General features: G+C 45.9%; 2 protein-coding genes across 5 annotated transcripts in view; one reads left to right on the plus strand and one right to left on the minus strand.

The window, feature by feature from the left end:
* The window catches only part of LOC106581531 (rho guanine nucleotide exchange factor TIAM1), a 169,406-nt gene that overhangs the window by 65,956 nt on the left and 86,178 nt on the right, over positions 1 to 17,272 (plus strand). The window lies entirely within an intron of this gene.
* Positions 542 to 2,323, minus strand: LOC145862462 (uncharacterized). The gene is made up of 4 exons (XM_082966798.1): positions 1,616 to 2,323; positions 1,263 to 1,385; positions 1,033 to 1,174; positions 542 to 927 (listed from the first exon to the last, which is right to left on the minus strand). The coding sequence occupies exons 1-4, from the start codon at positions 1,624 to 1,626 to the stop codon at positions 826 to 828; spliced, it is 378 nt and encodes a 125-aa protein (XP_082822924.1). The 5' UTR covers positions 1,627 to 2,323; the 3' UTR covers positions 542 to 825.

The raw sequence follows: 17,272 nt of genomic DNA on the forward strand, positions 1-17,272 counted from the left end.
GGGGCGATAGTCATTTAGTTCAGTTACCTTTGCCTTCTTGGGTACAGGAACAATGGTGGCCATCTTGAAGCATGTGGGGACAGCAGACTGGGAATAGGGAGAGATTGAATATGCCTGTAAACACACCAGCCAGCTGGTCTACGCATGCTCTGAGGACGTGGCTAGGGATGCCGTTTGGGCCTGCAGCCTTGCGAGGGTTAACACGTTTAAATGTTTTACTCACGTCGGCCACGGAGAAGGAGAGCCCACAGGTTTTAGTAGCGGGCCGTGTCGGTCCCACTGTGTCGTCCTCAAAGTGAGCAAAGAAGTTGTTTAAATTGTCTGAGTGCAAAATGTCAATGTCCGCGACGGCGTTGGTTTTCTTTTTATAGTCCGTGATTGACAGTAGACCCTGCCACATACGTCTCGTGTTTGAGCCATTGAATTGCGACTCCACTTTGTCTCTCTACGCTAACCTTTTCCCCAAGGAGTACATGCGCTCCTAAATGAAATAATGTAGGAGCACACAAAGAAATTTAGGAGCACAGTGAAAAATGTAACACAGAGTTTATTAACAAACAATTTATTACATACGTATTTATACTGCGTGAGTGTACTAAGGGACACACATCTGTGGAACAGCACATACCACCAAAATCACACATTGACCCATGGCTACTAGACGCTAAGTATATCAGTTGTCCAGCTGCTTCTGTATGTTGGCCGTCTGGCATGCATAGAGGTCAGCCAGCGGTCCACGGCAGGAGTGGGATCCAACTCCTCGACAGAAGACCCCTCCAGGCTGATCCTCATCAGGTCTTCGGTGGTGGAGACCCCAAGAGAGCTTCATGTCGAATTCTTAATCCGGTTCTGCGCAGAGAAGCCTCGCTCACATTGGGCCGCTGAAATGGGCAGCACCAGCATAAGCTGTACCAACTCCAGTATGTTCTAGGGAAAAGATTATATCTTTCAATTTCATTTAAACTCTTACCTTTAACTTATCAAAACCAACCATAGGATACCATACATAACCACTCAGGACTGTAAGTCTACCTTGTAATCGTGCCTGTAGGGGTCCTTTGTCAACATGGTCTCCCACGGGCCACTGTAGGACTTGTCCTTGAAATTGTGGCTGACCAGGATTTTCAGCCCCTTGCCACTCATCCTGGATTGCAGCCATGTTGCACAACCTGATCTGCAGGATTGAACAGAGCAAGTGAGTTTGCAAATATGCAAACATAACATTGTCTCATATGGCAATGCAGTGTCAAATAAATTCTTACCTCTCTAGAGGCTCCTTGAAATGCCTCATCAGGTCTGCCACACCACCATCGCCAAAGGTGTGAAGGCTGGCCTGGTCTTCTGGCCATGTGTCAGAGTTTAGCACTCTGAAAGACCGCTCTAGTCTGTGAAAGTCAGAACAGAATCTTCCAAACAATTCACCGTCTCCTTCCCCCCCCGTCTCTTGTGCCAACAGAAAACAATAATTCTGTGGTATTTACCATTCCAGCACACACAGACACACACACACACACACACACACACACACACACACACACACACACACACACAGTAGTGTTTAACATTCTCTGCTAGAAAATACAACTAAATCATAGAGAATTTATTAGTTACAAACCTATGTGGCATACAGTGGATAGGGATTATATGCCCCCCTGCCTCTCTCTGCAGGTGGTGCAATCACTCCCCCACGGTGGCCCATGTTCACTGAGGCACCATCTGCCCCGAAGGAGATGCACCTCTTCATCCATGACCCTCCATCCTCCTCAGGGCAAACAGCACGAAATGTGTCCTTGGTGGCGTCCAAAACACTTCGAATGACAACACAAAAACCTATTATACAAAAGTATTTCTGACAAACTAAATGAAATGATCTCTATTATGAATAATGATTCAACTTTACACAAGAATAAAGCCTATAAAGAGGAACAACTTGCCATTGGCATGAGAGTGCTCAAGGGTCTGTTGTCCGACCAGGAGATTGACTGGCTTCCCATCCTCCATCAACCGCACGTAGACAATCTCTCCTTCGGTGTTGGATATATCAGTGTCTCCGTCTATTAGAACGGCAAGATACTTTGCGGCTTTCAGTTTCGCTGACAGGCTCTCTCTCTCATTATGTCAGCAATTTGACCGATCATCTCCGCACATTTTACATCATTGTATGTGGGATTAACGTCGACTCCGTTTCTGTGTTGGAGTCTGCTAAGCAGGCCCACATTTGACAAAAGGTTCTTCTTTCGCAATGAAGTATGCGATGTTTATCTTTATTTTCAGCTGCTTCCTCTTCTCCTCCTCAGACACCGTGCCTGATGGTTTCACCTGTCTCAACAGGTACAGATCTCTGCACTGGATATGCCGCCGCGAGATGTTATGTTTCGCTACGCTATCGCTTTTCAGATCCGGGTTTCCTGACACGAAGGACGAGTTGCCCGCCTGTTTCTGCCCTCTACAATATTTGCAGAACATGACGTTGTTTTGGAACTCTAGACATGGGAACATTTTGAGCCAATTCGCATTGATTCTAAATGTTCTGCCTCCACCGGCTACAGTGGACGTTGAAGTGACAGCGGGGGGGTCACGGTAGCTTCGCTAACGTTGTTCTCAGCATCCCTAACGTTAGCTGCCTCCAGGTAAACCTTGTGAAGAGGCTTCATTAGTTGAACATTGATCTCAATCCCATAGAAAATTTGTGGGCAGAACTGAAAAAAGCGTGTGCGAGCAAGGAGGACAACAAACCTGACTCAGTTACACCAGCTCTGTCAGGAGGAATGGACCAAAATTCATCCAACTTATTGTGGGAAGCTTGTGGAAGGCTACCCGAAACGTTTGACCCAAGTTAAACAATTTAAAGGCAATGCTACCAAATACTAATTGAGTGTATGTAAACTTCTGACCCACTGGGAATGTGATGAAAGAAATAAAAGCTGAAATAAATAGTTCTCTCAACTATTATTCTGACATTTCACATTCTTAAAATAAAGTGGTGATCCTAACTGACCGTAGACAGGGCGTTTTTACTCGGATTAAATGCCAGGAATTGTGAAAAACTGAGTTTAAATGTATTTGACTAAGGTGTATGTAAACTTCCGACTTCAACTGGTATGTATATAATGTGTCTTTTTGGTTGGCCAGCCTGATGTCAGACATTATCCAGGCTGAGCAGTAACAGTATCTGTATCAATTTATTCTACAGTACTCTCTACCATAGACCAGCTGTAGTAGGACCTACTGAGCCCCTTCAACAGCTGTTATTCAGACCAAGCAGTAGCTCTACAGGTCGTCCGTCTAACCAGCGGTAGCTCTACAGGTCGTCCGTCTAACCAGCGGTAGCTCTACAGGTCGTCCGTCTAACCAGCGGTAGCTCTACAGGTCGTCCGTCTAACCAGCGGTAGCTCTACAGGTCGTCCGTCTAACCAGCGGTAGCTCTACAGGTCGTCCGTCTAACCAGCGGTAGCTCTACAGGTCGTCCGTCTAACCAGCGGTAGCTCTACAGGTCGTCCGTCTAACCAGCGGTAGCTCTACAGGTCGTCCGTCTAACCAGCGGTAGCTCTACAGGTCGTCCGTCTAACCAGCGGTAGCTCTACAGGTCGTCCGTCTAACCAGCGGTAGCTCTACAGGTCGTCCGTCTAACCAGCGGTAGCTCTACAGGTCGTCCGTCTAACCAGCGGTAGCTCTACAGGTCGTCCGTCTAACCAGCAGTAGCACAACAACTACCTGAGCCCATTACAGAAGGGTCAGACAGGTCACCACTACAGGGTCAGACAGGTCACCGCTACAGGGTCAGACAGGTCACCGCTACAGGGTCAGACAGGTCACCGCTACAGGGTCCACTGGAACATCTATACTGCACCACATGACAATGACCGGCTGGCCTGGCTGGTGGTGAGTCCCTTAGCTGTGTCCCAAATGGCACCGTATTCCCTAATATGTATAGAGCTCTGCTCAAAAGTAGTACTCTATAAAAGGGAATAGGGTGCCATTTCTGTCTTAGAGCCTTGGTGAGATACAGCAAGAGGAAAGATGGCCGTCTGTGAGGATTTAGAGGATGGGCTCTGAGTAGAAAGATGGCCGTCTGTGAGGATTCAGAGGACGGGCTCTGAGTAGAAAGATGGCCGTCTGTGAGAGGATTCAGAGGACGTGCTCTGAGTAGAAAGATGGCCGTCTGTGAGAGGATTCAGAGGACGGGCTCTGAGTAGAAAGATGGCCGCCTGTGAGAGGATTCAGAGGACGTGCTCTGAGTAGAAAGATGGCCGTCTGTGAGGATTCAGAGGACGTGCTCTGAGTAGAAAGATGGCCGTCTGTGAGAGGATTCAGAGGACGGGCTCTGAGTAGAAAGATGGCCGTCTGTGAGAGGATTCAGAGGACGGGCTCTGAGTAGAAAGATGGCCGTCTGTGAGAGGATTCAGAGGACGGGCTCTGAGTAGAAAGATGGCCGTCTGTGAGAGGATTCAGAGGACGTGCTCTGAGTAGAAAGATGGCCGTCTGTGAGAGGATTCAGAGGACGGGCTCTGAGTAGAAAGATGGCCGTCTGTGAGAGGATTCAGAGGACGGGCTCTGAGTAGAAAGATGGCCGCCTGTGAGAGGATTCAGAGGACGGGCTCTGAGTAGAAAGATGGCCGCCTGTGAGAGGATTCAGAGGACGTGCTCTGAGTAGAGCGGGTAGTAAAAAGCTAGTGGTTTTTTAATCTCGTTTTAATGTGGTTAGGCTACAGTATTACCTCGCTTCATGACACGTCATTTGTGATTTGCGAAGATAATTTCTCCTAAAACATTTCACACCACCTTCATCTCAGTATGATTATAGCTGTATACTTTACATTAGATTGAATTTGAACACCCGTCAATCTTTGCTCTTCCTGGCCTGCGTGAAAGGTCTCCATCACAAGGAAGTGACATGATGTTGGCCGTATTGTGACATATTGTACGTGATGAAATCCATCTTCATTAACAATATCAAAGCATGTCATTTAAAACATATATCAGAATTGAATCAAGACTCCCAGCCCAGCCGTGTTCTTTTGTCCAGGTCAGTGTTGATCAGCTCAGCATACCTCCAATGCTGGTATGAATGAAACCAAATGGGTTTTCCATCAGAGCGGCTGCTCCCGGAGGCCCTTGCCGCATTCAGCTAGGTCTGCATCCAAAATGGCACCCTTTAATCTATTTAGTGCACTACTTTTAACCAGGGCCCATAGGTCTCTGTTCAAAAGTAGTGCACTATATAGAAAATAGGCTGACATTTGTGACACAGACCTAGCCCCACTGCTGCTCGGCTGACAGCAGCTCAACAGGCAACTTGTGCCGTTTTCATTACCACTGACCCCCCCCCCCCCCCCCCCCAGCTGTTTCCTATTCAAGGTTTCTAGGGTTACAGATCACATTTAAAAGGCAAAGTCCTTTTCCTCTCAGCCAGCCAAGAAGATGGCCCCACTATAAATACTATATAAAGGACTCAAGACTGAAAAAAAAAAATAATCTTGATTTATTCCTAAAGTAAGAGAGAAAAACAGCCATTCAGAGGAAGGCCCATCTTAGGAAAAACAGCCATTCAATGGAAAGCCCATCTTAGGAAAAACAGCCATTCAGAGGAAAGCCCATCTTAGGAAAAACAGCCATTCAGAGGAAAGCCCATCTTAGGAAAAACAGCCATTCAATGGAAAGCCCATCTTAGGAAAAACAGCCATTCAATGGAAAGCCCATCTTAGGAAAAACAGCCATTCAGAGGAAAGCCCGAGTGTCAGTCTGTTTGTGTCCTTGTCACTGATTGTTGTCATGCCAACACCTTGTCACTGATTGTTGTCATGCCAACTCCTTGTCACTGATTGTTGTCATGCCAAAAATGGAGCAATGGAGTTGAAAGAGCACAAACGTATCTGAGACCAGGCTGTAGTAAATGCAGTGAACGAGGATGGGACAAAAGAGAGCTATGTTGTTGATGGCTTACTTGATCTATAGACTTCCTCTGGCACAACAGGCTGGTGAAGACCGTCGTTCACGTTGCGTGTTGAGAGGCCCAAATCACACCCTATTCCCTAATATAGTGGAAAAAATTTGACCAGAGCACATAAAAGTAGTGCGCTATAAAGGGAATTGGGTGCTATTTGGGACGCATCAAATGAGTCATTTAGAACCTCAGGACTGTCAGTCACATGACTTCATTTCATCTGAATGACAGGAAGGTAGACTGTTGTGGACCAGCTGGAGCAACAACAGTCACATGGCTGGTAAGGGAAGAGATAGAAGCAGGTCTGTAGACAGACCTTTGGTGGGGCAGGTGCTATAGCACCCTTAGGGCTCTGTCTGTGCACATGCCTGGGCAGAAAATAGCAGGCAGTCTGGGTGAGGTCTGCTTGTAGTAGCTTGACCAGGGCTCTGGTCAAATGTAGTGCTCTATATAGAGCAGGGGTAGGGAAACCTGATATAGGGAATAGAGGCTGGTAAGGACAGACAACCTGTTTACCATGGCTGGTGAGGACTGACAGACAGACAGACAACATGGTTACCATGGCTGGTGAGGACTGACAGACAGACAGACAACATGGTTACCATGGCTGGTGAGGACTGACAGACAGACAGACAACCTGTTTACCATGGCTGGTGAGGACTGACAGACAGACAGACAACATGGTTACCATGGCTGGTGAGGACTGACAGACAGACAGACAACCTGTTTACCATGGCTGGTGAGGACTGACAGACAGACAGACAACATGGTTACCATGGCTGGTGAGGACTGACAGACAGACAGACAACATGGTTACCATGGCTGGTGAGGACTGACAGACAGACAGACAACATGGTTACCATGGCTGGTGAGGACTGACAGACAGACAGACAACATGGTTACCATGGCTGGTGAGGACTGACAGACAGACAGACAACCTGTTTACCATGGCTGGTGAGGACTGACAGACAGACAGACAACCTGTTTACCATGGCTGGTGAGGACTGACAGACAGACAGACAACATGGTTACCATGGCTGGTGAGGACTGACAGACAGACAGACAACATGGTTACCATGGCTGGTGAGGACTGACAGACAGACAGACAACATGGTTACCATGGCTGGTGAGGACTGACAGACAGACAGACAACATGGTTACCATGGCTGGTGAGGACTGACAGACAGACAGACAGACAACATGGTTACCATGGCTGGTGAGGACTGACAGACAGACAGACAACATGGTTACCATGGCTGGTGAGGACTGACAGACAGACAGACAACATGGTTACCATGGCTGGTGAGGACTGACAGACAGACAGACAACATGGTTACCATGGCTGGTGAGGACTGACAGACAGACAGACAACATGGTTACCATGGCTGGTGAGGACTGACAGACAGACAGACAACATGGTTACCATGGCTGGTGAGGACTGACAGACAGACAGACAACATGGTTACCATGGCTGGTGAGGACTGACAGACAGACAGACAACATGGTTACCATGGCTGGTGAGGACTGCGACAGACAGACAGACAACATGGTTACCATGGCTGGTGAGGACTGACAGACAGACAGACAGACAACATGGTTACCATGGCTGGTGAGGACTGACAGACAGACAGACAACATGGTTACCATGGCTGGTGAGGACTGACAGACAGACAGACAACATGGTTACCATGGCTGGTGAGGACTGACAGACAGACAGACAACATGGTTACCATGGCTGGTGAGGACTGACAGACAGACAGACAACATGGTTACCATGGCTGGTGAGGACTGACAGACAGACAGACAACATGGTTACCATGGCTGGTGAGGACTGACAGACAGACAGACAACATGGTTACCATGGCTGGTGAGGACTGACAGACAGACAGACAACATGGTTACCATGGCTGGTGAGGGACTGACAGACAGACAGACAACATGGTTACCATGGCTGGTGAGGACTGACAGACAGACAGACAACATGGTTACCATGGCTGGTGAGGACTGACAGACAGACAGACAACATGGTTACCATGGCTGGTGAGGACTGACAGACAGACAGACAACATGGTTACCATGGCTGGTGAGGACTGACAGACAGACAGACAACATGGTTACCATGGCTGGTGAGGACGACAGACAGACAGACAACATGGTTACCATGGCTGGTGAGGACTGACAGACAGACAGACAACATGGTTACCATGGCTGGTGAGGACGACAGACAGACAGACAACATGGTTACCATGGCTGGTGAGGACTGACAGACAGACAGACAACATGGTTACCATGGCTGGTGAGGACTGACAGACAGACAGACAACATGGTTACCATGGCTGGTGAGGACTGCGACAGACAGACAACATGGTTACCATGGCTGGTGAGGACTGCGACAGACAGACAACATGGTTACCATGGCTGGTGAGGACTGACAGACAGACAGACAACATGGTTACCATGGCTGGTGAGGACTGACAGACAGACAGACAGCATGGTTACCATGGCTGGTGAGGACTGACAGACAGACAGACAACATGGTTACCATGGCTGGTGAGGACTGACAGACAGACAGACAACATGGTTACCATGGCTGGTGAGGACTGACAGACAGACAACATGGTTACCATGGCTGGTGAGGAGACAGACAGACAGACAGACAGACAGACAGACAACATGGTTACCATGGCTGGTGAGGACTGACTGACAGACAGACAACATGGTTACCATGGCTGGTGAGGACTGACAGACAGACAACATGGTTACCATGGCTGGTGAGGAGACAGACAGACAGACAGACAGACAGCTCTCCTAGCTCCTCTCTCCAGCAACACCTTTCCTCACACCTGACATCTGTGGTGTTCCAGCCTCGTTGATTACAGGGCTGTGTTGTGTTGAGGGGGGGGTCTGTGTTGGGACTAGTCAGTCAGACTATCCATTCCTGGCTCTCTTTCACCAGTATTAGTTAGTCTGGGTGACGGGAACGTAAAGATGTGTAGAGGCTCTGTGAGACAGGCAAACCGTTGTTTGTAGAGCCACGTTGTTGAATTCTGTTTCTACGGTGTGTTGAAGTGGTGGTTTTTGAGCATTCACTATAGTGAGATAAAATGAATAGAAGAGCTGTAGATCTATAGTAAATCTTGGAGTATTTCTGGAGAGTTCTCCTGTTGTATATTTAGGACGTTAATCACTATAATTGCTCTTTTTTCTTCCTTTTTTTTACCCACTGATCTCTGATCTTCCACGTTGCACACTGGGAATACAGCAGGCAGGTCAAATGTCTCTTTTGAAGCTTGTGGATTGTGTGTCCAGGTGTTCGGTGTTCCCAGTAAGCTCGCTCTCTCTCTTTCTTTCTCCAATCTATCTTCTGTCTCTCTTCTGTCTCTCTTCTGTCTCTCTTCTGTCTCTCTATCAATTAAATTCAAGGGGGTTTATTGTCATGGGAAACATACAGTTGAAGTCGGAAGTTTACATACACTTAGGTTGGAGTCATTAAAACTCGTTTTTCAACCACCACAAATTTCTTGTTAACAAACTGTAGTTTTGGAAAGTCGGTTAGGACCTATACTTTGTGCATGACACAAGTAATTTTTCCAACTATTGTTTACAGACAGATTATTTCACTTATAATTCACTGTATCACACTTCCAGTGGGTCAGAAGTTCACATACACTAAGTTGACTGTGCCTTTAAACAGCTTGGAAAATTACAGATAATTATGTCATGGCTGTAGAAGCTTCTGATAGGCTAATTGACATCATTTGAGTCAATTGGAGGTGTACCTGTGGATGTATTTCAAGGCCTACCTTCAAACTCAGTGCCTCTTTGCTTGACATCATGGAAAAATCAAAAGAAATCAGCCAAGACCTCAGAAAAACAATTGTAGACCTCCACAAGTCTGGTTCATCCTTGGGAGCAATTTCCAAACACCTGAAGGTACCACGTTCATTTGTACAAACAATAGTACGCAAGTGTAAACACCATGGGACCACGCAGCCGTCATACCGCTCAGGAAGGAGACGCGTTCTGTCTCCTAGAGATGAACATACTTTGGTGCGAAAAGTGCAAATCAATCCCAGAACAACAGCAAAGGACCTTGATGAGATGAGATGCTGGAGGAAACGGGTACAAAAGTATTTATAGCCACAGTAAAACGAGTCCTATATCGACATAACCTGAAAGGCCGCTCAGCAAGGAAGAAGTCACTGCTCCAAAACCGCCATAAAAAAGCCAGACTACGTTTGCAACTGCACATGGGGACAAAGATCGTACCGTCTTTTGGAGAAATGTCCTCTGGTCTGATGAAACAAAAATAGAACTGTTTGGCTATAATGACCATTGATATGTTTGGAGGGAAAAGGGGGAGGCTTGCAAGCCAAAGAACACCATCCAAACCGTGAAGCAAGGGGGTGGCAGCATCATGTTGTGGGGGTACTTTGCTGCAGGAGGGACTGGTGCAATTCACAAAATACATGGCATCATGAGGAAGGAAAATTATGTGGATATATTGAAGCAACATTTCAAGACATCAGGTCGCAAATGGGTCTTTCAAATGGACAATGACCCCAAACATACTTCCAAAGTTGTGGCAAAATGGCTTAAGGACAACAAAGTCAAGGTATTGGAGTGGCCATCACAAAGCCCTGACCTCAATCCTATAGAACATTTGTGGGCAGAACTGAAAAGGTGTGTGTGAGTAAGGAGACCTACAAACCTGACTCAGTTACACCAGCTCTGTCAGGAGGAATGGGCCACAATTCACCCAACTTATTGTGGGAAGCTTGTGGAAGGCTACCCAAAACGTTTGACCCAAGTTAAACAATTAAATACTAATAATACAAGTTAAATACTAATTGAGTGTATGCAAGCTTCTGACCCACTGGGAATGTGATGATAGAAATAAAAGCTGAAATAAATCACTCTCTACTATTTATTCTGACATTTCACATTCTTAAAATAAAGTGGTGACCCTAACTGACCTAGGACAGGGAATTTTTACTAGGATAAATGTCAGGAATTGTGAAAAGCTAAGTTTAAATGTATTTGGCTAAGGTGTATGTAAACTTCCGACTTCAACTGTATATGTTAGATGTGAAATAAACAATCACAAATTAATAGTTACCATTAAACACAAATGTTTCAAAAAGAGAGCGTTTGAAATGTTAGTTTATTAGCCATGTACAAAAAAAAGCGTATCGGTACGGACCTGTAGAGGCCATCGATTGATACTCTAAATAAAATGGGAATAGCCTATAAATAAAGATAAAATAGCTAATAGACTAATTAAACTACTTACACCGTACACAATTAGCTGACTCCACCTGGGCCCTCTCAGCAGCTGGCTCTACCTGGGCCCTCTCAGCAGCTGGCTCTACCTGGGCCCTCTCAGCAGCTGGCTCTACCTGGGCCCTCTCAGCAGCTGGCTCTACCTGGGCCCTCTCAGCAGCTGGCTCTACCTGGGCCCTCTCAGCAGCTGGCTCTACCTGGGCCCTCTCAGCAGCTGGCTCTACCTGGGCCCTCTCAGCAGCTGGCGTGTGGTTTTTATTTATTTTGGTGTTTGTTCACCACTGGTTACCAATTTTCTTATTGCAGCATTTTTCTAAATGATTTTGCTGTGACGATTACACACTGTGATGTTTCACCTAACAGATACGGGAGCTTGTCCATCTCCCCCCCACACACCCCACCCTCCCTCTCTCTTTTGAAAATCCATTAGTCAGATATTTTGGCTGTAGGGCAGGAATTCTCATTTTCCCCCTTGTAATTTCCTCAATGAGAGAAGTGTCATGATATATTCTGTGTCCCAGGGGGGTAGGAGGCTTGGATCAAGTCGGGCCGAGGAACTTTTTGTACTGTTCCTGTCCCGACAGGCCCAAGTATTTGTCAAATATAATCTGAGCTTTTAAGTGGTCTTTAATCACTAAAGGGCCATAGATCTACCTGTCACGTATAGGATGACCCAATGTCAATGTTGTGTACAACACAGAGGTAATCTGAGCAGGTGACATGATGTGCGTGCCAAATGGCACCCTACTCTGTCATTCCTATAGGGCTCTGGTCAAAGGTAGTGCACTGTAAAGGGAATAGGGTGGCATTTGGGATGTAGCCATGGCCCTTTGTGGAGGGTAGGCTATGGCCTGTGTCACATTACACTGGTGTTATTCTGAGTTCATAAAGTGGATGGTGGAGAGCTACTGCACCGTAGCCTGGTCCCCTTTCAGTAGAGATGTTGCTTTGACTGTGGAATAGGCCAAAGTCTAGGGATCCCTATTGGATAGAACACTGTTTAAAAGCCCGGGATCCTATTGGATAGAACTCTGTTTAAAAGCCTGGGATCCCTAGTGGATAGAACTCTGTTTAAAAGCCTGGGATCCTATTGGATAGAACTCTGTTTAAAAGCCTGGGATCCCTAGTGGATAGAACTCTGTTTAAAAGCCTGGGATCCTATTTGATAGAACTGTGTTTCACTTTAATGAAAAAGAACACGTAGGGAATACAGTATGTAGGCCTAAAAAGATCTGCTTAAATAAACAAAGAGGTACTGGCAAGAGCAGTGTGGCAGTTTCTCATTTCTTTCAAGATCTCATCGAATCATTCCCACATACCTGCAACAAGCAAACTCTGATGTGAAACAGAGTGGTATTACATTTGGATTCCAGGCTAGCCTAATATAATAGATGGTTTTCTGTTAGTGAAAATATGTCTGCTGTGATTTCAACAGTGGTATTATTCTCTTTAGGCTAGCGAAAAATGTGTTGATACACCATTTTCTAATCCCATTTTTCTGGGGGGGTTGGATTTCTGATGTCTGCTCCCAGGAGCTTTTGAATTTTTTTTATTTTTCACTGTGGACTGGAGCAATGTTAGCGTGGCTTTGCACTGTGTACCGGAGCAACGTTAGCCTGGCTTTGCTCTGTGGACTGGAGCATCGTTAGCCTGGCTTTGCACTGTGTACCGGAGCAACGTTAGCCTGGCTTTGCTCTGTGGACCGGAGCAACGTTAGCCTGGCTTTGCTCTGTGGACCGGAGCAACGTTAGCCTGGCTTTGCTCTGTGGACTGGAGCAACGTTAGCCTGGCTTTGCTCTGTGGACTGGAGCAACGTTAGCCTGGCTTTGCTCTGTGGACTGGAGCAACGTTAGCCTGGCTTTGCTCTGTGGACTGGAGCAACGTTAGCCTGGCTTTGCTCTGTGGACTGGAGCAACGTTAGCGTGGCTTTGCACTGTGTACCGGAGCAACGTTAGCCTGGCTTTGCTCTGTGGACTGGAGCATCGTTAGCCTGGCTTTGCACTGTGTACCGGAGCAACGTTAGCCTGGCTTTGCTCTGTGGACCGGAGCAACGTTAGCCTGGCTTTGCTCTGTGGACTGGAGCAACGTTAGCCTGGCTTTGCTCTGTGGACTGGAGCAACGTTAGCCTGGCTTTGCTCTGTGGACTGGAGCAACGTTAGCCTGGCTTTGCTCTGTGGACTGGAGCAACGTTAGCCTGGCTTTGCGCTGTGGACCGGAGCAACGTTAGCCTTGCTTTGCTCTGTGGACCGGAGCAACGATAGCCTGTCTTTGCGCTGTGGACTGGAGCACTTAACAAGAAATAGAGGAGTTATAGAAAGGATCCCTTCATTCTTTACGTTCGTCCCAAAATGGCACCTTATTCCCTTTTTATAGTGCACTACTTTTGACCGGGGCCCTATAGGGAATAGGGTGCCATTTGGGACACAATGTTTACTTTTTCGTTATGTAGAGCAGGCAGGTGACAGAGCAGAGCAGAGCAGAGAGAGAGAGAGAGAGAGAGAGAGAGAGAGAGAGAGAGAGCGAGAGAGCGAGAGAGAGAGAGTTCCCTCCAAGCTACATCTGAACTCTTTCAGCTGCAGGGTGGAAGAGATAGCATGTCATCTCTCTGCAAGCCCTCTGTCCTCTGCCCTAGACGCCTGAGAGAAAACAACCGTTTTTTGGTTTGTTTGTTTTTTACTGTCCTAGATATTCAAAAGGAACTAGGGATAACATTGCCTGGTTAGTGTTCTTCATACAGTGACCCGTATGGTTTATTCACTGTGTCTACATCTCTCGGGCCTGGTAGTTAGTTGCCCCAGAAATAATGTTATACATTAAATACTGCCAATGTTGTAGTGGGTATGGATACAGTTCACTTTGTATTGAGATCCACTAAGCATTCTTAGTCATAGGTTACCTTATGATGAACACTATCTGAAGACTGTTGTTTCAGTCAGTCGTAGGTGTTGCTGATGTGCTGCAACAAGGACCATGAATCAGTGTACTTGTCACCTTTACATGTGTTATAATCTAGGGGACAGGATGGATCATCTGGTTATGGGGTATAGAGGATATTTTGTTGTGTCAGTGAAGCCATAGTGGTGAGATCCACCATCATTCCTGTTGCTACACAGTTACTAATGTGGCCCCACAATAAACCTATTCTTCCCCCAGAGTCATGGGTGGCTGGAATTAATTACTGCATATGAATCTCTCTCTCTGTCTCTCTGAGAGCCCAGCTACTATTGCCGATGAACTTCACCATACTATACACTATAGTAGTAAGGTTAACCTAACATATATCCATGTTATATATCCAGGTAGCCTAGCGATTTAAGAGCGTTGGGCCAGTAACTGAAAGGTTGTTGGTTTGAATCCCTGAGCCGACTAGCTGAAAACAATCTGTCGATGTGCCCTTGAGCAAAGCACTTAACCCTTACTGCTCCTGTAAGTCGCCCTGGATAAGAGCGTCTGCTTAATGACGTGAATGTAAATCGTAATAGCAGCTAGCAAACTGTGTCCTAAAGAAACAGAACAGAACTGGAATTCACTCTGCTTATGTATTTAAGTAAACACTTATGTAGGCTAATGAACCTCTGTCTCTCTGTCTCGCGCCTATGCCTCCGAATGCTGATGAACATATCTTCATACTATAATGGCTATAGGAATGAACACATGACTGCTGTAACAGCTAGCTATAGGAATGAACATGTAACAGCTAGCTATAGGAATGAACACGTAACAGCTAGCTATAGGAATGAACACGTGACTGCAGTAACAGCTAGCTATAGGAATGAACATGTGACTGCTGTAACAGCTAGCTATAGGAATGAACATGTAACAGCTAGCTATAGGAATGAACACGTAACAGCTAGCTATAGGAATGAACACGTGACTGCAGTAACAGCTAGCTATAGGAATGAACACGTGACTGCAGTAACAGCTAGCTATAGGAATGAACATGTGACTGCAGTAACAGCTAGCTATAGGAATGAACATGTAACAGCTAGCTATAGGAATGAACATGTGACTGCTGTAACAGCTAGCTATAGGAATGAACACGTGACTGCAGTAACAGCTAGCTATAGGAATGAACACGTGACTGCAGTAACAGCTAGCTATAGGAATGAACATGTAACAGCTAGCTATAGGAATGAACACGTAACAGCTAGCTATAGGAATGAACACGTGACTGCAGTAACAGCTAGCTATAGGAATGAACATGTGACTGCTGTAACAGCTAGCTATAGGAATGAACATGTAACAGCTAGCTATAGGAATGAACACGTAACAGCTAGCTATAGGAATGAACACGTGACTGCAGTAACAGCTAGCTATAGGAATGAACATGTGACTGCTGTAACAGCTAGCTATAGGAATGAACATGTAACAGCTAGCTATAGGAATGAACACGTAACAGCTAGCTATAGGAATGAACACGTGACTGCAGTAACAGCTAGCTATAGGAATGAACACGTGACTGCAGTAACAGCTAGCTATAGGAATGAACATGTGACTGCAGTAACAGCTAGCTATAGGAATGAACATGTAACAGCTAGCTATAGGAATGAACATGTGACTGCTGTAACAGCTAGCTATAGGAATGAACACGTGACTGCAGTAACAGCTAGCTATAGGAATGAACACGTGACTGCAGTAACAGCTAGCTATAGGAATGAACACGTAACAGCTAGCTATAGGAATGAACACGTAACAGCTAGCTATAGGAATGAACACGTAACAGCTAGCTATAGGAATGAACACGTAACAGCTAGCTATAGGAATAAACACGTGACTGCAGTAACAGCTAGCTATTGGAATGAACATGTGACTGCTGTAACAGCTAGCTATAGGAATGAACATGTAACAGCTAGCTATAGGAATGAACATGTGACTGCTGTAACAGCTAGCTATAGGAATGAACATGTAACAGCTAGCTATAGGAATGAACACGTAACAGCTAGCTATAGGAATGAACACGTGACTGCAGTAACAGCTAGCTATAGGAATGAACATGTGACTGCTGTAACAGCTAGCTATAGGAATGAACATGTAACAGCTAGCTATAGGAATGAACACGTAACAGCTAGCTATAGGAATGAACATGTGACTGCAGTAACAGCTAGCTATAGGAATGAACATGTAACAGCTAGCTATAGGAATGAACATGTGACTGCTGTAACAGCTAGCTATAGGAATGAACACGTGACTGCAGTAACAGCTAGCTATAGGAATGAACACGTGACTGCAGTAACAGCTAGCTATAGGAATGAACATGTAACAGCTAGCTATAGGAATGAACACGTAACAGCTAGCTATAGGAATGAACACGTGACTGCAGTAACAGCTAGCTATAGGAATGAACATGTGACTGCTGTAACAGCTAGCTATAGGAATGAACATGTAACAGCTAGCTATAGGAATGAACACGTAACAGCTAGCTATAGGAATGAACACGTGACTGCAGTAACAGCTAGCTATAGGAATGAACACGTGACTGCAGTAACAGCTAGCTATAGGAATGAACATGTGACTGCAGTAACAGCTAGCTATAGGAATGAACATGTAACAGCTAGCTATAGGAATGAACACGTAACAGCTAGCTATAGGAATGAACACGTGACTGCAGTAACAGCTAGCTATAGGAATGAACATGTGACTGCTGTAACAGCTAGCTATAGGAATGAACATGTAACAGCTAGCTATAGGAATGAACACGTAACAGCTAGCTATAGGAATGAACACGTGACTGCAGTAACAGCTAGCTATAGGAATGAACACGTGACTGCAGTAACAGCTAGCTATAGGAATGAACATGTGACTGCAGTAACAGCTAGCTATAGGAATGAACATGTAACAGCTAGCTATAGGAATGAACATGTGACTGCTGTAACAGCTAGCTATAGGAATGAACACGTGACTGCAGTAACAGCTAGCTATAGGAATGAACACGTGACTGCAGTAACAGCTAGCTATAGGAATGAACACGTAACAGCTAGCTATAGGAATGAACACGTAACAGCTAGCTATAGGAATGAACACGTAACAGCTAGCTATAGGAATGAA

This window comes from Salmo salar, chromosome 20, assembly GCF_965601325.2.
Source record: "Salmo salar chromosome 20, fSalSal1, whole genome shotgun sequence".
In the NCBI taxonomy this organism is placed as follows: Eukaryota; Metazoa; Chordata; class Actinopteri; order Salmoniformes; family Salmonidae; genus Salmo; species Salmo salar.